Raw genomic sequence first — 23,010 nt, 5'->3', positions numbered from 1 at the left:
GTTACAGACAAGGCTTTGCAGCAAGCTTCAAGCTCTAACAGGAATGTCTCAGCCAACATTCAGCCCTCCGCAGCCCAGTCAGATCCGATGGCTGGCAGCTTATGAGCATAGGTTTAGAAATGCAAAAATGCACTCTGAATAGTTGATGGATCCCAGAGGAGATGGGGAAGACGCTTAGGAAGCACCTTAGAAGTGAGTGATGATGCACGATCACAGAACAGGTCCTGCTGACTCGGGACCTACAGTGAGATGGCTCGGTCCGACCGCCTAGGTTAGAAAAGTGAGGGCAAGAGCCGTGTTTGTAGTAAGTTAAACGGCTTCCCCGCGTGGCTCAAATGGTAAAAAATATATTCACAATGCAGGAGATCTGGGTTTGATCCCTGGGTCTGGGAAGATCCCCCGGAGAAGGGACTGGCAACCCACTCCAGTATTCTTGCCTGGAGAATCCCATGGACAGAGGAACCTGGTGGGCCACAGTCCATGGGGTCACAAAGAGTCGGACACGACTGAAATGTCACAGTCAGAAGTTAGCAAAGGAACAAAAAACCAAACCTGAGCAGAAGAGAAGCACGGACGTGAGTAAGGAAGACAGAAGAAGACAATAAATAAAGAGACAAGATTACCAGGGAAAGTCAGCAAAGTAAAAAGTGGGCTCTTCTGAAGGACTGATAAAATGTCTGGTGTGAAAACCAAGCAGATGAGGTAGGAAGGGGAGAAGGCACAAACCACAGTGAAATGAAGAGAAAGCACATGGCAGAGACAAGTCTGTGGTACCTTTTCTATGATAAAATATTTAAAAAATGAGATAAAATGGTCAGTTTCCAGGGGAAACGAACTGACTTTACTGAAGCTTGAAACTTGAATAGACCGATTTCACGTGAAAAATGTTGAACCAGTGATGAAATCCCTGCCCACCAAGAGCCTTTGCAAACTACATCATGATCAAGGGAGAATCCCTTCAATGCAAAAATAATTTTATATTAGAAAACCGAGTAATGTAATAATTTAACACACACAAACAGTTTAAAGGCTGGGGAAACACGGGATGATACAGAGCACAGTTCACAGTTTCTTAGTCAACCTAGAAGGCAATTTCCTTACCGTGGGAAGGTGTATTCCAAAATCCTACAGCAAATCATCCTAATAGTGAACGGTTGGAAGATTACCTTGAAGATCAAGAGTAAGGCAGGAATGTCAGCTTCCCTATTTTCTAGCCTACTAATCCCTGGAAAGAAATGATCATTCATCACAATCAGATAACCGTCTATAAAGAAAACCAGTGAAAACTGCAATTTTAAGTTGTGGATATGTCTGGTGTTGAAAGTAAAGTCCGATGCTGTAAAGAGCAATATTGAATAGGAACCTGGAACGTTAGCTCCATCAATCAAGGTAAATTGGAAGTGGTCAAACAGGAGATGGAAAGAGTGAACATCAACATTTTAGGAATCAGTGAACTAAAATGGTCTGGGATGGGTGAATTTAATTTAGATGACCATTATATCTACTACTGTGGGCAGGAATCCCTTAGAAGAAATGGAGTAGCCCTCACAGTCAATAAGAGCCCAAAATTCAGTGCTTGGGCGCAGTCCCCAAAGTGTCAGAATGATCTCTGTTCGTTTCTAAAGCAAACCATTCAATATCACAGTAATCCAAATCTATGCCCCAACCACTAATGCCAAAGAAGCTGAAGTTGAACGGTTCTATGAAGACATAGAAGACCTAGAACTAACACCAAAAAAAGCTGTCCTTTTCATCATAGGGGACTGGGATGCAAAAGTAGGAAGTCAAGAGATTTCTGGAGTAACAGGCAAGTTTGACCTTAGAGTACAAAATGAAGCAGGGAAAAGGCTAACACAGTTTTGCCAAGAGAACGCACTGGTCATAGCAAACACCTCCTTCCAACAGCACAAGAGGCAGCTCTACACATGGACATCACCAGAGGGTCAACACCAAAATCAGATTGATTTATTCTTTGCAACCAAAGATGGAGAATCTCTGCATAGTCAGCAAAAACAAGACTGGAAGCTGATTGTGGCTCATTTCAGGTCATGGACTCCTTATGTAAAATTCAGACTTAAATTAAAGAAAGTAGGGAAAACCACTAGGCCATTCAGGTATGACCTAAATCAAATCCTGTATGATCATAGAGTGGAAGTGACAAATAGATTCAATCATCAGATTAGATCTAATAGAGTGCCTGAAGAACTATGGACATAGGTTTGTGACATTATACAGCAGGCGGTGATCAAAGCCATCCCCAAGAAAAAGAAATGCAAAAAAGCAAAATGGTTGTCTGAGGAGGCCTTACAAATAGCCAAGAAAGGAAGAGAAATGAAAGGCAAAGGAACTCTGAATTCCAGAGTTCCAAAGTATAGCAAGGAGAGATAAGAAAGCCTTCCTAAGTATTATTGCAAAGAAATACAGGAAAACAGTACAATGAGAAAGACTAGAGATCTCTTCAAGAAAATTAGACATACCAAGGGAACATTTCATGCAAAGATGGGCACAATAAAGGACAGAGACTGTATGGACCTAACAGAAGCAAAAGAGATTAAGAAGAGGTGGCAAGAATGCAAAGAAGTACTATACAGGAAAGATCTGAATGACCCAGATAACCACAACAGTGTGATCACTCCTAGAGCCAGACATCCTGGAGTTCAAAGTCAAGTGGGCCTTAGGAAGCATCACTATGAATGAAGCTAGGGGAGGTGATAGAATTCCAGTGGAGCGATTTCAAATCCCAAAAGATGATGCTGTGAAAGTGCCGCACTCAGTATGCAAGCAAATTTGGAAAATTCAGCAGTGGTTGCAGGACTAGAAAAGGTCAGTTTTCTTTCCAATCCCAAAGAAAGACAATGTCAAAGAATGTTCAAACTACTGCATAACTGCACTCATCTCACACACTAGCGAGGTAATGCTCAAAATTCTCCAAGCCAGGCTTCAACAGTATGTGAACCGTGAACTTCCAGATGTTCAAGCTGGATTCAGAACAAAAATAAAGTCAGAGGAACCAGAAATCAAATTGCCAATGTCCGTTGGATCGCAGAAAAAGCAAGAGAGTTCCAGAAAGACATGTACTTCTGCTTCGTTGACTACACTAAAGCCCTTGACTGTGTGGATCACATAAACTGTGGAAAATACTTCAAGAGATGGGAATACTAGACCATCTTACCTGCCTCCTGAGGTCAAGAAGCAACAGTTAGAAGCGGACATGGAACAACAGACTGGTTTCAAATCGGGAAAGGAGTACGTCAAGGCTGAATATTGTCACCCTGCTTATTTAACTTATATGCAGGGTACAACATGTGAAATGCCTGGCTGGATGAAGCGCAAGCTGGAATCAAGACTGCCGGGAGAAACATCGATAACCTCAGATAGCAGATGACACCACCCTTACGGCAGAAAGCGAGAAGAACCAAAGACTCTTGATGAAAGTGAAAGAGGAGAGTGAAAAAGTTGGCTTAAAACTCAACATTCAGAAAGCTAAGATCATGGCATCTGGTCCCATCACTTCATGGCAAATAGATGGGGAAACAGAGGAAATAGTAACAGACTTTATTTTTTGGACTTCAAAATCACTGAATATGGTGACTATAGCCATGAAATATAAAGACACTTGCTCCTTGGAAGGAAAGTTATGACAAACCTAGACAACATGTTAAAAAGCAGTCATTACTTTGCCGACAAAGGCCCATATAGTCAAAGCTATGGTTTTTTCAGTAGTCATGTATGGATGTGATATTTGGACCATAAAGAAGACTGAACACTGAAGAACTGATTCTTTTGAAATGTGGTGTTGGAGAAGACTCTTGAGAGTCCCTTGGGGTGAAGGATCAAACTAGGCAATCCTAAAGGTAATCAATCCTTAATATTCATTAGATGAACTGATGCTGAAGCTGAAGCTCCAATACTTTGGCCACCTGATGTGAAGAGCCGACTCATTAGAAAAGACCCCGATGCTGAGAAAGATTGAGGGCAGGAGGAGAGTTGGGTGACAGAAGATGAGATGGTTAGATGGCATCACTGATTCAATGGACATGAGTTTGAGCAAGCTCTGGGAGTTGGTGAAGGACAGGGGAGCCTGGTGTGCCGCGGTCCATGGGGTCGCAAAGAGTTGGACACGACTGAGTGACTGAATATCAAGTTTCAGAATTTAGGGTTAGGGTGTGTGTCAGTGAGCACAGGAAAGAAAAACTGAAAGTTATTAACAGGAAGCAGGGTTCCCAGATGTCATTTAGAACAGAAGTGTAAAAAACACAATAAGAATAAATCTAACAAAAGATGCACAAGATAGAGGGATAATAAAATCCCTTTGTTGAAAAGTATCGAAGATGATCAACATCCCTGGAAATGTCACCCCTGCTCAACAAGAGGATGATGCAGTATCTTTAAAATGTTCATTATCCCCAAATTAAACTGTGAATTCAGGGCAACTCACCCACATTTCAATATGGATTCCCAGATAAACTGACATTAATTCTAAAATTCCCATGCAAGGAAATAGGGCCTGGACATCATAAGACTGAGGGAGGGGATCTTTCCTACCAGCCACTCCTCCGTGTGAAGCTGGGTCCTCTAAGCCAGTGGAGTGGATCGTTCTCTGTGGACACAGAAGCGTGGAGCCCCCGACACAGGCAAACCTGATGGGGGGACAGGTGTGGTGCCAGAAGCAACGGGGACGGGATGGGCTGTGTGGGCTGAAATAAGAACCTGCAACAGGCGATCTGTGAGTTTCAGTTTTATCTGGGGTTTACGAAGGACTGGGAACCCACGTGGCTTGGTGGTAAAGAATCAACCTGACAATGCAGGAGACATGGGTTCTATCCCCGGGTTGGGAAGATCCCCTGGAGTAGGAAATGGAAACCCCCTCCAGTATTCTTGCCTGGCAAATCCCAGGGGTGGAGGAGCCTCGTGGGCTACAGCCCATGGGGTCGCGAGTCGGACACCACGGAGCGTGCACACACCTCACACCTAAGGACCACAGTCTGAGAAGCAGTCTCGCTGCAGCTCTGAGGAGCTGGTCCCGAGAGCTGGGGGCTGGCGATCAGTATAGCCGTGATCTTGTCAAAGGGTCCCCGCAGCCAAGCTCCTGTCTTGGTAGAATGTTGCTGAAGGTGATGAGGAACAGGTATCTGAGTTAATGGTTTTAGTGCTTCTCTAAGTATGAGGAGGTGCAAGAATGCGGGTTCATAAATTCTCTTCTGAAAATGTCTAACTAACTGAGGGCCTGTTCTGCCTGTTTCCCCAGAGCACAGAGTGTCTCATTCCTGGTCTCTGCGTTGAATTCCTTCCAGGGTGTGTTGTAGGTGGGACTGGGTGGTGGGCAACATTCTTCTCAGCTGAAACAGCTGCACACCCACCGCGAGCAAAGAAAACACCAGTGCTGCCCTCCTTTGTGGCGGCTTGTGTTCCGTCACGACATCGTGTCTGACTCTCTGTGACCCCGTGGACCACGGCATGCCAGGCTCCCCTGTCCCTCACCACCTCCCAGAGTCTGCTCAAAGTCACGTCCACTGGGTCAGTGACGCCATCCAACCATCTCATCCTCCGTCGCCCCCTTCTCCTTCTGCCCTCAATCTTTCCCAGCATCGGGGTCTTTTCCAGTGAGTTGGCTCTTCACATCAGGTGGCCAGAGTTCTGGAGCTTCAGCATCAGTTCTTCCAATGAATATTCAGGGTTGATTTCCTTTAGGATTGACGGGTTTCAATCCTGGTCACTGAAAGCTCTACATCTAATAAAGCAGGCATCTGAACTTTTAAGAAAAAAGTACAGGAGAATCATCAGAAAGCTCAGCTATCAAGGAAAATGTCTTAAACAGGCACAAACTCCACAAACCATAAGACAAAAGATCAATACATTCAACAAGAACAAGGTTTAAAAAAAATAAACTTCTCTGCATCTAAAGAACCCACAAGTGAAAAGGCAAGGCATCTCTTGGGAGGAGGTATTTGTGACACACACATCAGTGATGAAGAATTAGTATCCAGTGTATACAGTAGGCCCTCTGCCTCTGGATTCAACCTGCCTCAGATTGAAAATACTCAGGAAAGAAAATTCCAGGAAGTTCTCAAAAGCAAAGTTTGCATCTGCTGCACGTCAGCAGCTACGTATGTACTCACTCACATCGTACTTATTTACACTGTGTTTACAGCCAGTCACGCAACACGTACATTGGCTTGCTGTTGTTGCCGTGGTTCTGTCGCTCAGTCACGTCTGACACTTTACAACCCCATGGACCGCAGCCTACCAGGCTCCTGTGTCCGTGGGATTTCCCAGGCAAGAATGCTGGCAAGAATCCCAGGCAAGAATGGGAAAGAGTGGGTTGCCATTTCCTTCTCCAGGGGATCTTCTCTACCCTGGGTTCGAACCTACGTCTGGCACAACTCCTGCATCGGCAGGCGGGGTCCTTTACCACTGAGCCACCAAGGAAGCCCTTCCCACTTTATTCGGCATTTTAAATAATGTATAGAGAGGATCTGAAGAACGTGGGGGCATGTAGGCAGGGTACGTGCAGGTGTATCACTGTTTTCTAGAAGGGATGTAACCATCCCCGGATTGTGGTGTCTGTGGACCAATCCCCCTCAGACACTGAGGACCGCTCTGCAAAGAACTTGAGGACACCAGCGGGAAGGCAAGAAATCGCACAGAAAAGTGGGCCACACTGGGAGCCGTCGACCACAGAAAAGGGAGACTGAGTGATCACAGCAAGCGGGAAGTCAACCACAGAGGGTCGCCGATGTCAGCTCAGACCAACGAGATGAGCAGAACAGAGGTGCCAGGGAGGGAAAGGGAAGAATGAGGTCCAGCAGCGCAGAGGGAGCGGTGGCCTGGGAGAGGCTCCGCGAGCGTGACACTTGACTGAGGCAAAGGTCATGATCGGCTGCAGACGAGCCTGGATGAAAAATCAGCGCATACAGAACACTCCGTCCCCGGGTCACACCTTCTGATGACTCAGGTCAACAGAAATACGTGCACAGTGTACCATGGGCATGGAAAAGAACTCTGAGCCAAGCGAAGGACTAGAAGCCGGAAGGCAGTCTCTCGGATGACACTGAGGGACCGCTGCCTGGAAGCGTGTTTTTCAGCCCCGTTTTATGTCTTCTCAGAACAAAGAACATCAAACAAGTCAGGGGTACATTCCTTCAAGGTTTCGAGGAAAAACAGACCAGCATGTACACAGTGAGTCAGGATGGCCTTGGCGCCTGGGAAGGCAGTCTTATCATCAAAGGAGCGCCAGCATTGGCATCCCAGGAAAGGAAGTGTTTGTCTTTATCTGTAATATGGACATTCTTTACCTCTGGTCAATACGCCCTTTTCTTGAATGATTAAAGCAGATGCACAATGCTTGTGGGGTAGGCCATAAACAGGCCGTTTTGACTGAGCTTAATAAAGTTTAAACTGAATCGTGTATAAGCCAGAATAATTTGCCCCCAACCCTCAATATGCCAAAATTGCTTTCATTATTCCTCTCCTTTGATCATACATGTTTTGATAGAAAGCATCAGTAACCAAAATATTTGTCCCTTGATGGCAGGGTGCTCATCATCCGCCCTGGGTCCATCCTGCCCCTTGCGTTAGGCCTCCTTTGTTCGTTTCCATGTGCGCAGAGATTGGCTTAGTTATCCACATAGGGTGGACGCTAATCAGACTCAGTAAACAAGCACAGAGTCTTGCTAATGGGGAAACATTTCACAGGCTATGCATTTTATCAACCATGCTGAACGGTCACATAAACATTGAGCAGTAGACTTGTGTCATGGACGGATTGACAGGAAAAGACTGATAAATACATGTTATGAAAATAATAATTATCTATAAAGCAGACTGGGAAAAAATTGCTCATGCCTGCAAAGAGCCAGCTAAGCAGGTCATTTGAGGGGTCAGTTTTTCTTACATCTTGGGAAATTCCTTCTAGGCGAGTCTCAGCTGCTCCGGAGGTAAACGCAACAAGAAGTCTTCGCCGTAGCACAGACGCCCCCCGTCCTGCCAGCACAGATCCGAGGCAGCCCTGTTATCTCACACGACCCGGGCGAGGGAGTGGAAGGATGTCTGTTTTGCTTCAGTGCGTTTTGCAGCCTCCTCAGCTATTTGACCAGTGCTGCCTGATAGGTTTCTGATCATCTGTTTACACACATTCCTGTGTTAGGAATTCGTTTTTCTAAGAGACTTTGCCACCAGTGTCTTGGTATCCTGCTGACACGGATCTCTTGACTCTGTAATGGGGAGAGTAAGGAGGATCGTTCATTTCCTTGTGTATTGACAGTGGGGAAACTTAATAAGCCAGCGACCATAAACCTGTTTGCCAGCTGTTGAGATGTTTACGCGCCCATCCTTGGCAAGGTGGATCGTTTCCAACACCACACGTGAAACAGAAACCTGGGAAAGGGAGCGTGGTTCCTCCCCGAGAGCCCTCATTGATAGCCTCATTAATTGGGAGTTTTGTTAACACGGTGTTAAACCATGGGTCATTTCCTTTGCAATCTTTCCAAAAGCCATCTGTAATGGTGTTTGACAGGAGGACTTGCTGGCTTCATTTACTTGTGTTTTTCTCCTGACAACATTTGTTAATTAAGAAAGGGTCAGAGTGGGGCTGGGGGTGTCCTGGGAAGTTGTGCTCAGTATCTTAAGAACAGAGGGAAATATCAGACAAGAGACAGACACGCTCATGTGCTGAAGAATTTGAACCTGAGAGGTCAGGCCGGAGGGAGGTTTGTCGAGCTGCGTGGTTATCTCGGGAACATCTGAAACGTCAGTGATGGCTGCTATGAGGGGCCTACATCAGCCTTGCACTGACCGAGGAATTCGATGACAGGCCCAACGGTCAGTTACTTTGCTCGACGTAGAGGTACTTTGTGACAACTTCACCAAAGAATTTTCTTTCCATCCTGAACACTGGGGCAAAAGTATAGGCAGAACAATAACTTTTTATTTTGCTAGGGAGACAAGCATTTGAATAACAGTTCAGCTGAACTAACGGGGTGGGTCTCACAGGCCTGGCCCCTGCTCTTGGGTCAGCGGTCCCTCCTGCAGTCTTAGTCGTCCTGATGGTCGTTTTAAGGTGAGTTTGAGGTCAACAGTCCTCTCTGCAGACCAGTCTCATGCAGAGGCCTTTGTAAAGTGGGAAGTGCGAATTCAGGAGTCAATTCCCTTCAGTTTCACTGTGCGTGAGCTAGTGAAGAGCACCTGGTAAGGGTCCTTCCATCTAGGTTGGAGAGAAAGTCTTTTAAATGATGTCTTTTTCAGTCTTCACAATCTCCTGGGTGCAGGTCACAGGGTGTCTGATCTTCATCCAAAGTTAATTTACTGCGATCAGCCTCAGAAAGCAGCTTAGAACATCCTTTTAATAATTCACTTAAACTTTACAATAATGTGACACAGTAACAAGGAGTCATTTAGGAAGTGAGTTTTAAGCAGAAAATACCAAACCTCAAAGACAATAGCACCGGTTAATATCCACAAAGGCATACTGTTAAAAAACATATTTTGTCTCTCTAAAATTATCCTTATTTCCATCAAGTATAGCCAGATTAAGACTGTTTGCAAAAAATATCTGGTTTCAAGAAACTTGGCCTGACTATTTACCTCAGGTTAATTGGACACAGGGGCTCTTTCTTTCTTATTGAGGTAGAGTTACTTGCAATATGCCTTTAGTTTCAGGAGTGTAACCAGTGACTCGTCGTTCTATAGATCACACTCCATTCACAGTCATTACAAACCAGCGGCCGTGGTTCCCTGGTGCTGCGCAGCATACCCTTGCTGGTTATCTACTTTTCACTTTTGTTTTATTTTTTACTGCACTGCACAGCAAGTGGGATCTCAGCTCCCCAACCAGGATCAAGCCTGGGTGCCCTGCATGAGCAGCAAGGAGTCTCAACTACTGGACTACCAGGGAAATCCTGGTTATTTACTTTATGCAGTTTCTACCTCTTAATCCCATGTTTCTATTCTGCCTCGTCCCCCGCTTCTTCCCACTGATAACCACTCACTTGTTCTTTATATCTGTGAATCTGTTTCTGTTTTCCGATGTACAGTCATTTGCTTTATTTTTAGGTCCCACATAAAAATGATACCATAGACTATTTGTCTTTCTTGGTCTGACTTATTTCATTAACCATAATGTTCTCTAAGTTAATCCATGTTGCTGGAAAATGGCAGGATTTCATTTTCATGGCTGAATAATATCCCACTGGGGCTCCCCTGGTGACTCAGTAGTAGAGAATCCATCTGCTAATGTAGGAGAGGTGGATTCAATCCCTGGGTCAGGAAGATTCCCCTGGAGAAGGAAATGGTAGCCCACCGCAGCGTTGTTGCTTGGCAAACCCCGTGGAACGAGAAGCCTGGCAAGCTACAGTCCATGGGGTCATAAAAGAGTTGGACACGGCTTAGCAGCTAAACACCACCGAAACACTCCACTGTGTGTGTGATACAGATGCCACACCTTCTTCAGACACTCATCCTTTGCTGGACACTTGGGTGGCTATCATATTGTAAACCATGCTGTTATGAGAAGGGGGGGGTGCCTTTTCAAATGAGTGCTTTCCTATTCTTTGCATACCCAGAAGTGGAATTGCTAAATCATAGGGAAGGTCTGTTTTTAGTTTTTTAGGAGCCTCCATACTGTTCTCCACAGTGGCTGCGCTGACTGACGTTTCCAGCGACCAGGCCTCCCTTTTCCCCATGTCCTCGCCAACCATTGTCACTGGGGGTGTTTCTGATGACGGCCCTGGTGATGGGAGTGAAGCAGCCTCTCACTGTGGGTTTGACCGATGCCTCTCTGATGACTGGTGACGTGGGCACCTTTCCACGTGCTGTCTACCGACAGGACGTCTTCTTTGGGGTTAAAGTGAGAGGCGCTCGGTTGTGTCCGACTCTGCGACCCCATGGACTACACAGTCCATGGAATTCTCCAGGCCAGAATACTGGAGTGGGTAGCTTTTCCCTTCTCCAAGTGACCTTCCCAACTCAGGGATCGAACCCAGGTCTCCCACATTGCAGGCGCATTCTTCACCAGCTTAGCCCCCAGGGGAGCCCTCTTTGGGGTTATGGGCACTTTCACACTTGGCTGTGCTGAAACTAACTCCTAGAGAATCTCAAATTGGACTTTCCAAAGGCCTCCCACGGCCAGGAAAGCTATGCTATCAGACGCTGCTGGCAGCACCTGTACGTTTGGCTGGATCCCTGTCTTCCCAAGGTCCAGAGTGTCTTGAGCTTCCTGTGCCCGCCAGGAAGTGGCCTTCCTTACTCACCTGGAAAGGCTGCTGGACGCTGGAGTTTCCTAGTGCTGAAGGGGTCAGGCAGAGAGAAGAGAGAAATGCTTCAATTCTGTTTACAAGGGTGGTAATTTACAAACTTGTTTCCAGTCATCATAAGCTTAAGGGGAGAGGTTCTTTTACATCTGGAAAACAAAGATTAAAAGCCAATAACATGTCAAACAAAAAGTCATAAAAACTGTAATCACACTTATCAGGTCACTCAATGCCGTGTGATTAGTTTTTGTCCTGTTTGAGTCCAGGCTTCCCGTTAGCTTTGTTGACCTCGCCTGATGACTGAGGGTGATAAGAATACGGATAATTTCAAGAAGTTTGTGAGGTTTTAGTTGTTGTTAAGACTTGTATGATTTGCCCAGCGAAGTGGGTGCCTTGATTATTGGAGACCGTGGGAGGCGAAAGGCCGGGGGGAACACACATCCTTAAACTGTTTCTTTGTCATTGTGAGGCCATAAGCCTTGCATCAAGGGAAGGCTTTACTCCATCAAATAAAAAATAGGGTTTGTCAGGGAGACGGGAGGAAGCAAGCGGCCGTCTTGGGTTTCCCACAGCTCTGATTGTTCATTCAATTTACAGCCGTTGTTTACCCATCTTAATTTCTCTGATTTAGGAGCAGGCTATTGCCATTTTACAAGGTCATCAGGATGGGAAACGTCTGACAGTGAGGGATAAATTTTGTAGATGCAGAGTGGACTTTGTCTACATATGCCATAAACTTTACAGATTCTGTTTTTTTACCCTAATTCTTGGGTTCAGCCCCTTCAGTGGGAGCCTCAGTTTTTATGTCAGATAACATTTTATGTCAGAACACACAAGGCTTCCAGGAATTTCATGTAATTTCTGGAACACATAATGTATAATATATTTATATAGACATAACATAAAGAAGGCTTAATGTTGTTTTTTGTTTGATAATATTTCCCATGTAATTTAACATCCTAAATAAGCCTAATTAGTTTAATATCTTTATGTTTTTAATTTATTTATCTTTAATTAAAGGATATTTGCTTTACAAAACTGTGCTGCTTCCTGCCACACAAAAATCTCTCTTTAAAATTCTTCAGGACAACATCATACTCTTTCCCCTTAACAAAATGTATTTCCATTTTTCATCCCTTATTTTACTGAAAACATGCATTTTATTATTTTCCTTCCTAGTTTCCTTGTATGCTGAAATGTTTCCCTTTTTAAAAGTTTATTTATTTTTAATTGGAGGACGATTGCCTTCAGTGTTGTGCTGGCTTCTGCCATATGCAGACATGAGCCGGTCACAGGTATTCATGTGTCCCCTCCCTCCCCCTCCCCCCAGCCCACCCCTCTAGGTTGTCCCAGGGCGCCAGGCTTGAGCCCCCTCAGCACACGGCGAGATCCCCCTGCCTGTTTCACACGCGGTGATGGACGTGTTCCCGAGCTACTCCGTCCGTCCGTCCCACCCTCTCGTCCTCCTCTGCGTCCACACGCCCGTCCTCCACGTCTGCATCTCCACTGCTGCCCTGAGCACAGGCTCATCAGCACCATCTTTCTGGACTCCAAGTACACGCGTTAGTACACAATAGTTGTTTTTCTCCTTCTGGCTTATTTCACTCTGTATAACAGGCTCTCAGTTCATCCACTTCATTGGAACCAACTCAAATGTGCTCATCTTTACAGTTGAGTGATATCCCATTGTATATATGCACCATAGCTTCTTTCTCCATTCATCTGCTGGTGGGCATCTAGGTTAAAGTAGCTTTAATTACATATATACTATAATTTGTAGCCCTTAAAGAAACCCTGAATCTTTAGCAAAAACCAAGAAGCAAGCACCTATGAACTGCTTGTCATCTCAACATCTCCTGGTGAGCAAACTTGTAAACCTATTCTGTAACCTCTAGAAATGTCCACCACCCCCCCCAGCACAATTTATTTTCTCAATGTGGTATAAGACATGTATCCAGGTAACCCAAACAGCTTTAGTTTTCTCTGTTAAGAAGATACAGTAGGTAAACTTAGACTTGCTTAGCAATTAGTGTTTTAGTATTTTATCTCCATTGGAAATGATCTGGCTATGTAATGAATTCCCATCATTTAATTTAATTTAGCAAAACTAAAGTTTCAAATTAACAAAATCTGGAGAAACTGTTTTTAAGTAGACATACCATAAAACACAATTATCCTTTTTCTCAATTTTTTAAATTTTAAATTTTTGGCTGCAGCCCACAGCACATGGGATCTTAGTCCCCTGAGCAGGGATCAAACCCGCATCCCTTCCACTGGAGGCGCAGAGTTCTAACCACTGGACTGCCAGGGAAGTCCCTCAGTTTTTAAGAATAAAGCGCAATTGATTTACAATGTTCTGCCAATCTCTGCCGCACGGCAAAATGACTCAGTTATACACACACATATGCATTCTTTTTTAATATTCTTTTCCATAACGGTTTATCACAGGCTATTGAATATAGCCCCCTGTGCTAGACAGCAGGGCCTTGCCCTCTATCCATTCTCTGTGTAATAGTCTTCATCTGCTAACCCCAAACTCCCCCTCCTTCCCTCCCCTACCTCCCTCCTCCTCGGCACCCAGAAGTCTGCTCTGTTAATTATACTTAATGTCGATGGCCCTAAGGACATGCCTGTGTTAATCAAACCAGCAACTTAAATTTATTTTCATTTATTGAAGATCAATCCTATATCACAAGATTCCTTCTCAAAACTTAGGTTAGTTTTTTGTTAAATTTAGAAATATTTGCACACTCTATTTAATGTGTAAGCATTTGTGCGTGTGTGTATGTTCAGTTCAGTCGTTCAGTCATGTCCGACTCTTTGTGACCCCATGGACGGCAGCCCACCAGGCTCCTCTGTCCATGGGATTCTCCAGGCAAGAGTACTGGAGTGGGTAGCCATTCCATTCTCCAGGGGATCTTCCCAACCCAGGGATCAAGCCCAGGTCTCCTGCATGGCAGGCAGATACTTTACTGCCTGAGCCACAGGGAGGCCTATACTGTAAGCCAACTAAATAGAGCTCTTTTACAAATTAATTTCGGTAATATTAACCGCAAGGAACAAAGGACCCTATTTATAAGCATACAAAGATGTACGTACATCCAGATAGACACAGACAAAGATCTCATAGTTTTACTGATTCAGTTTTAAAAGTTTCCCCTCATTTTTTTTTCAGTTTTATGTTCTTCTTGCTGAGCCAAGGCTCTGGTCACAAGCAATGGGGGTTGTGCTTGCATTTCAAGGACATGATGAGTTCTAACACCGAGCTTCCTCCCGGGAGCACTTCTGTCCTCTCAGGCTCAGAATCTTGAGAAAGGGATGTTTTACAGAGCTAGCTTCTTTAACTATAAGTGCAAAAAAAAAAAAAAATCCACTTTGAAATGTCCAAAGGGTCCCCATCCAGGCCGTTTTAGGGCCGGACAAGGCCTTGCAAGGACGGAATTTGTTCCAGGTGTAGAAGCCAGCCAGGGCTCCTGTGGGCACTGCCCATCTGATGGGAGCTGGCAGGCTTTAAAAGCACAGTTCCCCACTTCTTTTTTAAAGTTCCATTTTACTATAAAATGGGCTTCCCTGGTGGCTCAGATGGTAAAGAATCCGTCTGCAATGCGGGAGACCCGGGTTGGATCCCTGGGTCAGGAAGACCCCCTGGAGAAGGGCATGGCTACCCAGTCCAGTATTCTTGCCTGGAGAATCCCATGGACAGAGGAGCCTGGCGGGCTACAGTCCATGGGGTCGCAGAGTCAGACACGCCTGCGGGGACTAAGGATTCACCCAGCGAGTCAGCGTGGCCTTGGCACCTGGGAAGGGCGTCCTACTGAAGGAGGGCCGGCACTGGTGTCCCAGGAAGGGAGACACCTCATCTTTATTTTAACACGGACATGCTTTCCTTCTGGTCAGTGCACTCCTCCCTCGAAAGATTAAAACAGACGTCGAGGGGACGTCTGATAGGCCACCACCAGGCTGCTTTCCTTACCATAAAATTCAAGTTAAATTGGAATGAGTGCCTCACACCCTAGAGGTGAACATTTCTCCCATTATTTTTCAAGTTAAAAGTGTACCTGAAAACAGAAAACTGGTGAGTCTCATCGGAACCCAGTGATCAGTCTCAGTGCGGTCAACAGCGAGAGCCACGGGCCTCATGCACCTACCTGGCCGTGAACAGCCCAGAGGACCCAACGCCACTGAAGCCGTGTTCTGGCCCCAAAGTTCAGCCTGGGTCTGACTGTGAAGAAACTGTCCAACCAATTCAATTATGAGATCCTCTTCAAGAAAACTGGCCCACTCTCTTCAAAGCTGTTGCCGATCCTTCAAAGCAAAAAAGAACAAATGAATCACAAGTTCCTACTGTGTGGCACAGGGAACCATGTTCAATACCCTGTGATAAACAGAATGGAAAAGAATATTAAAAAAATGTGCACATATGCATAACTGAATCACTTCATCAGGCAGCAGTATGGACACAGTGTTTTAAATCAACTACACTCCATGAAAATAAATAAAGAATGCACGCTGGATGCTACAAAAAATATAGAACCCACACAGCGACATATACAATTTGTTTGTTGTTTCTAATCTTTTTACACTTGGGTTTACCATGAACATGAGTGGAGAAGTAATGAAATATCATGTGAAAACAACGATTTCATCATGGCTACTTAAGAAAAGAATGTATATCTGGCAATTTTATGTTCAACTATAAACAAACAAGAATGTTATGACACTGGCATCTGAAAAGTTAATAAAGTGACTGAGAAGAACAACAACAGAAAAGTGATGACTTCTGCTAGACCAAGAGAGATGAAAGGGCCGGACAAACGGGATACGTGGCCTTGATCATGTCCGGAACGCTGGAGGCCCCGTGTCGGTGGTGTGATCCGGGGGCGTGAGCCAGGAGGGGGCCCTGTTCTCACAAGACTCCTGTCTGCACCCCCCTTTCAAGGCTCGGGGAGGGAGGTGTGCACTGAAGCGTGCTCGCCCATCCTGGGAGAAGGCGCTGGGGGATGAGACCTGGGACTCATTTGTCCGCCCCTGGGCAGCTTGCAAAGGCCCACTGGTTTCTGCTGAGTGCACACTCTTGTTGGTAATTACGGAAAATGAGAGCAGCTCCGATCCTCCATCAAGAGGAGGCACGTTGGGGAGTGAGTGGGGTTGACGGTTGAAACAATGACCCAGAGCTGCATGCGTGCCCTGGCAAAGGTTCCCAGACAGCGCTGGGAGCTCTGAGAAAGGCGCCAAAGGAAAAACACAGGGCGATGGGACTCCCCAGACGTGGTTCAACACATGGAAATAAGTTGCATAGGCCTGGCTATGAGGAGTGCACCTCTCAGATGAGCATTCCCCTCTGCGGGGGAGGGCTTCTCTAGTGAGGGGTCACTCAGAGCCACGGGACCCTTCCTCACATCCTTCGTCTTTCTTAAGCCAAGTGGTGGGCGGCAGATGCAGGTTCTTCCTACTTTTATTTATGTTTCTGGCAGGTCTTAAATAGTTCATGATCGTTAAACATCGGGGGAAGGATCTTTGCTGAAAGTCAATCCTTATTTCTGAGAACAAAACACCAAGCTCAATAAACTATAGAAAATTATAAATAAGCACTTCCTTTATCTACCCTGGATGGTGGAACACAGGGGTATCTGCAGTCCAAGACAGGAACCAAACAAGGATGCCTGCTTTTACCATTACTGCCCAGCCCTGCTCTATAAACTGAAGACAATGCAAAAGATGTTAAACGGAAATAAGATGTACAACTTCTGGAAAGGAGGAGACCAAAATACCACATTCCTAGGAGCCCCCAGAGAGTCAGCGGAAGAGCGTTCAGAATGAATGAGAGAATTCAGGAAAGGAGCCAGATGCAAAATACACATTTTACATCAATATTTTATGATTTTCTAGCAACCACCAGTTAGAAGAGAAAGCAGAATTTTAAAAAATGTTATTCTAAAACAAAAAGGAGAGGGGGAGCGAAGAACATAAAAATACTTCGCAAAAAACCTTCTTCAGAAATGTTCAGGATCTGTAGGAAGAAAACAACACACTTTAATGAGAAATAAAAACATGAAGTCTGAAAGAGAAAGAAAGAGAAAACACACCACATTCTTGGGTAGGACATTTGCAAACATTAGATCTTCCCAAATTCATGTATAGTTTCGCCAGATTTCCAACCAAAATTCTGATAGGATTTATTTGGGGGTGAGGGGTGAGCCAGGGGTGGGGAGGGAGCTGGCAAGACAAACCTAAAATTCGCATACAAGGAAAAATAGGCAGGAAGAGCCAAGAAAATTTTGAAAATTAAGAGCAGATTTCAGAAGTGAAGGCAGCATATCTGATGTGTGTGGAGAGCTCCCTGCAGACCAGCAGTCAGGCAAAGCTGCCTCGCCTTTGTCTCTTGAAATCCTCACAGTAGCCCCAGGAGGCAAACACTCTCATCACTTGCATTTTCCAGAAAAGCACACTGGAGTTCAGAGTGGGCTGAGCTGGGGCCCAAGGTCACGCGACCACGAGAAGGGCGCCAGACACAGGCAGTGCCGTGGAGCCCCTCGGCCTCTCCTGCGGGTCGGTCAAGCCATTCCAGCTCCGCAACGTTTATCTCCCTGATACCACGAATCTACAACATTTATCTCCCTGATACCACGAAACCGTACGAATCTGGCAGCACCTGCATCAGAGGCCGCAGGATATTTAATCAGGAGGTTGAGAAAAATCAGAAATGCATTCAGGAGGAGGAAAAGGTAATGAGCTTTTTACTCCGGGACCAAATATACCAAATATCAAAATACAAACCAGGAGAGTTACAGAGGTCAGTATGTGAAGAAAAAAACAAAGTTTTAAAATAGAACTATAGAGAAATATAGGTATGTATTTATCTGCTTTCATCCTGGCAACAGTTTTCTAAGCTTACAAACAATGAAAGTATCATAGAAGAAAAGACTCAGTAAATTTCATAGCTTAAAAGGTTTGTTTTTGTATATCAAAAAATGCTCATCCAAATTAAAAGGCAGACATTTGCTTCTGGGCAAGATGGAGAAACAGGGACCAGATTTATCCTCCTGCCTGGAGCAACCCTCCAAACAAAACCAAACAACAAAAAACCATATAAGTACACGAAACAATTTATTTTTCAGGGCAGTAAACATCAGACAGTTAAGAGCATTGGTCCCTAGGAGATGAGAAACAATCAGCTTCAGGCTTAGAATTGCTCAACTTGCTTCCTCGAGAGAGGAAGGGGGAAATTGGGGGGGAGCCCAGTGGGATCCTTGAACTGATGAGAAAGAGCTGAGGGTCCAGGGAGACCCAGGCAACAAAAGTTCATGGCACAGAGTATCGGAGTCGAGAGCGTGAGCAGGAGCCCCAGAGGCCTGCAGAGGGGCCCGCTCCCACATCCAGTCGGGTAAAGAGCAACACGTGCTTGGAGGAAATTATTCAAGGCTTGGAAGAGAACCGCCAGGAGGGGTGGAGGGGCCAATGTCCACTGCTCAGCAGGGCTGGGAACAGGGTCCGTTCCCACCAACCAGACTCGGAAAACGGCCACTCCGGGGGCCTTGGGCACTTGGAAAATTCCTGCATTGCACTGGGAGCAGTTAACCCTGAGTGGGGCACTTCCCCAGGCCCACCTTACAAACCAAAAAAGTCAAGACCAGAGAGGATCAGTTCATGGCCAGGTAACTTAACTGCTCCCCAGAACAAAGCTCCAGAACGTTCGTAGGAGTAGAAAGAGGTCCTGCACAAACAAGGGGGAATCACACAATGTCTGGCATCTGATCAAAAAGTAGCAAGCAGGCAAAGAAGCAGGAAAAAGCCAGCCATAAGGAGGAGGAAAACCAATCAATCAAAAACAACTGTGAGAGTCCACAGTGTAAACCCCTTAAAGCCAAAACAAGAGCACAGATCGAAAGACCCAGCAAAGCAGACGAAACGGAATATATACAGCTCTTGACTGCTGCAGAAGAAGAGGGAAGAGGGAGGAAAAAGAGACAGGACCCACAGAGCATGGACGAGAAATGGTGCACTTGCTTCCTTCCATGGTTAGGCACGTTACGTGTAACGGGTCTAAACACCCCATTGAAGAGGCAGAGATGGTCATACTGGGGTTAAAAAAGGAAGAATCCTCCTATGTCCTGCCTACAAGAAGCATGGTTTAAATATAAAGACACACAAAGGTTACTAGGAATTACAGACCTTTGAAATATACATAAAGTTAAACAGGCTATAACTGGTAGGATAATTATATGCACAGTTACACTCGGAGATTTCAGTACCCCTCTATCAATAATTAATTGGAAATTAATGATTAATTGCTTAGTGCAGAAAAATCAGCAAGAAGTTAGGAGACTAGGGCAGTACTTGACTTGATTGACATTTATAGAGCATGCCATTCAAATACACATTCTTTCCAAGTGCACATGGAACATTTACCAATATAGATCATGTTCTGGGCCATTAAACAAGACTTAATAAGTTGAGAAGGATTCAAGTTACATAAATTATATTCTTTGACCATAATGGAATTAAATTTTAAATCAATAACAGGAAAAAGTCTTTGGGAAATTCTCAAACATTTGGAATTTAAATAACACACTTCTAAATAGTCCTTGAGTCAAGGAAAAATCAAAAAGGAAATTAGGAAGGATTCTCAACAGACTGAAAATAAAAACACAGCACATGAGAACTTATGCAAAACTGCTAGAGCAGGACTTAGGGTGAAATTTCTCCTACAAAATGCCTATATCAGAAAACAAGAGCGAGCTCAAATCAGTGACCCCAGCTTCTACCCGAAGAAAAATAGGAAAAGAAATGCAAATCAGCCCAAAGTAAGCATGAGAAAGGAAATAATACAGACCAGGAAGAAGCTGATGAAATAGAAAACAGAAGAACAATAGAAAAAGCAGGAAAACCAACCCAAAACTTTGTTTTTTGAGAATACCAATAAAAATTGATAAACCAGATCAGGAAAAGAGAAAAAGCGATAGGACTGAAGTGACCAACATCAGGAACAAGGAGGTGACATCAATGCAGATTGTGAAAGTCACTCAGTCATGTCTGATTCTTTGCGACCCCATGGACTCTACAGTTCATGGAATTCTCCAGACCAGAATACTGGAGTGGGGAGCCTTTCCCTTCTCCAGGGGATCTTCCCAACCCAGGGATCAAACCCAGGTCTCCCGAATTGCAGGCGGATCTTTACCAGCTGAGCTCCAGGGAAGCCCAAGAAGACTGGAGTGGGTGTCCTATCCCTTCTCCAGGGGATCTTCCCGACCCAGGAATCGAACTGGGGTCTCCTGCACTGCAGGTGGATTATTTACCAACTGAGATATCAGGGAAGCCCAATACAGATTGTACAGCTATTAAAAGAATAACCAAGGAATATTATGCACAACTTTATGACAATAAATTTAACAAGTGAGATGAAAGTGACTTTCAAAACAAAATATCAAAGGCCAATCAAAGAAAGATAATATTAATAATTCTGTATCTATTAAAGAATTGAAAGTTATGACTTAAAACCTTCCCACAGAGAAAACTGCAGACCCAGAAGGTTTTGCTGGTGGGTTATACCAAACGGCTAAAGAAAAAATAATAGCAGTTACATCAATCCTAAAGGAAACCAACTCTGAACATTCATTGGAAGGACTGATGCTGAGGCTGAAGCTCCAATCTTTGGCCACCTGATGTGAAGAACTGACTCACTGGAAAAGACCCTGATGCTGGGAAAGACTGAGGGCAGGAGGAGAAGGAAGTGACAGGGGATGAGATGGTTGGATGGCATCACCGACTCGATGGACATGAGTCTGAGCGTGGAAGGGAAGCTTAGCGTGCTGCAGTCCATGGGGTCACAAAGAGCTGGGCACGACTGAGCAACTAAACAACAACAAAGTACAAATTCTACAAAAAAAAGTTTGACTCACCTATGAGGCCAGCATTACCTTGATAACCAAAACCAAAGATAGTACAAGAAGAGAAAACCACAGACCACTATTCCTCATAAACATAGACACAAAAGTCCTAAACAAAATTTTGCAAATAGCACTCAATATGTGTAATATTGATAACACATCAAGACCAAATGTGTTTTATCCCAGCAATGCAGGGTTGGGACATTTAAAAATCAGTCGGTAACTCACCATTTTAACAAACTGAAAAATAAAAACCATATAGTCATCTCAGTAGGTGTAGAAAAAGCATTTGACAAAATTCAACACTCATTCCTGATTTCATTAAAAAAAAAAAAAGTAAAGCTCTCAGCAAATTTAGTAGAGGAAAACCCCCTCTGCCCAACAAGGGCATCTAAGACTGAATGTTTTCTCACTTAAGCCAGGAGCAAGGCAAGAGTGTCTGCTCTCTCCACTTCCATCCAACATTGTACTCGAGGTTCTTGCTAGTGCAATCAAGCAAGAAGAAAAAGTCATGCAGATTGAAGAGCAGGAAGGAGAAACTCCTTTATTCATGGACAACTTGATCATCCACAGGTGCAGGGGCAATTCAGTGCAGAAGTAACAGCCTTTCCAATAAATCGGATATCCACAAGCAAATGAAGGGGAAAAAAAGAAGAAGAAGGAGAACTTGGATTTATACCTCATCATTTATACTACATCCAAAAATTAACTCAAAGTGAATGAATCATAGACCTAAATGTAAAACTAGAACCATACAAACACAGGGGAGAACCTCTGTGAATTCAGACAAAGCAAAGATCTCCTACATTCGATATGGAAAGCATAATCCCTGAAAAAAAAAAAAAAAAGAATAGGTAAGTTGAAATTCATCAAGACCTTTTAAAATTTGCTCTTCAAAAGGCATTGTAAAGACAATGAAAAGATGAGCCACTGACAGGGAGAAAATCTTTGCGAAGCATACATTTCATAAAGGGCTGATCCATAATATAAAAAGAACTTTCAAAACACAACAATAAACCAACTTTTGAAAATGGGGAAAACCCAGTCTTAGAAGTGACCCTTCACCAAACAAGATAATTGGATGGCAAATCAGGATGTGAAAAGGTGCCCGACACCATCAGTTACTGGGAAAATGAAAAATGAAATCACGGGGACACCACTCTAGGAGAAAAGCTAAAATCAAAAAGACTGACCGTCCAAATAGCCAGGGAGGAGGGTCCCCACATCTCTGTTGGAAGCATAAACCAACACAGTTTGGCAGCGTCTCTTTTTCTGTAAAAGTTAAGCGTACAAGTGATCTTGTAATCCTACTTCTAGGCATTTCCCCACGAGAAAAGGAAATGTTTGTCCTTACAAAGACTTTCACATGAATGCAAATAGCAGCTTTATTTTTAATTGACAAAAACTGGAAACAACCCAAAGGTCCATCGGCAGATGAACGGATAAACAGAATTCTTTCTGTGTCCATACGGTGGCAATCAGCAGGAATGTCCCACTGATGCATGAACAGGCACGGATGAACCTCAAAATAGTTATACTGAGAGACAAGAGGTCAGGCAAGAAACAGTACATGCTATATACTTCCATTTATAGAAAACCCTAGAAAATGTATACGAACACAGCCACTGGTTATTTAAGACCTGGGGGTGGGGTATGGCATGGCAGGGTGGCAGGAGAGGTTGCAGGGGCCAGAGGACCCTCTTAGAGGCGATGGATGTGCCTGCCATCCTGACGGCGGTGAGGGTCTCGCGGTGTCTGCACGGGTCAGAACTTGTCTTGGGATGTGTTTTAGCATGGGCAGTGTGTTGTATTGATATGCCAACTACATCTCAACAAAGCTGTCTTTGAAACTCTAAACGTATAATGACAAAAGTGGG

General features: G+C 44.6%; 1 protein-coding gene across 23 annotated transcripts in view; it reads right to left on the bottom strand.

The window, feature by feature from the left end:
• Window positions 1–4,722: 4,722 nt before the first annotated feature.
• The window catches only part of LOC139031912 (uncharacterized), a 26,460-nt gene continuing 8,172 nt past the window's right edge, over window positions 4,723–23,010 (bottom strand). For 7 of the 23 annotated variants that reach the window (XR_011484442.1, XR_011484444.1, XR_011484440.1 and 4 more), the window contains 3 exons: window positions 15,395–15,551; window positions 11,247–11,395; window positions 7,675–8,213 (listed from right to left, as the gene is read on the bottom strand). Coding sequence is in view for 13 of the 23 variants with exons in the window: in XM_070457869.1 (XP_070313970.1) it covers window positions 15,511–15,551 (41 nt within the window). In the remaining 10 variants the exon portion in view is untranslated. The other 16 variants (XR_011484443.1, XR_011484439.1, XM_070457873.1 and 13 more) reach the window with 10 other exon arrangements.

Source organism: Odocoileus virginianus, chromosome 28 (genome assembly GCF_023699985.2).
Source record: "Odocoileus virginianus isolate 20LAN1187 ecotype Illinois chromosome 28, Ovbor_1.2, whole genome shotgun sequence".
NCBI lineage: Eukaryota > Metazoa > Chordata > Mammalia > Artiodactyla > Cervidae > Odocoileus > Odocoileus virginianus.
Note: the sequence above shows the minus strand (reverse complement) of the source record. Positions and strands in the feature narration are given on the sequence as shown.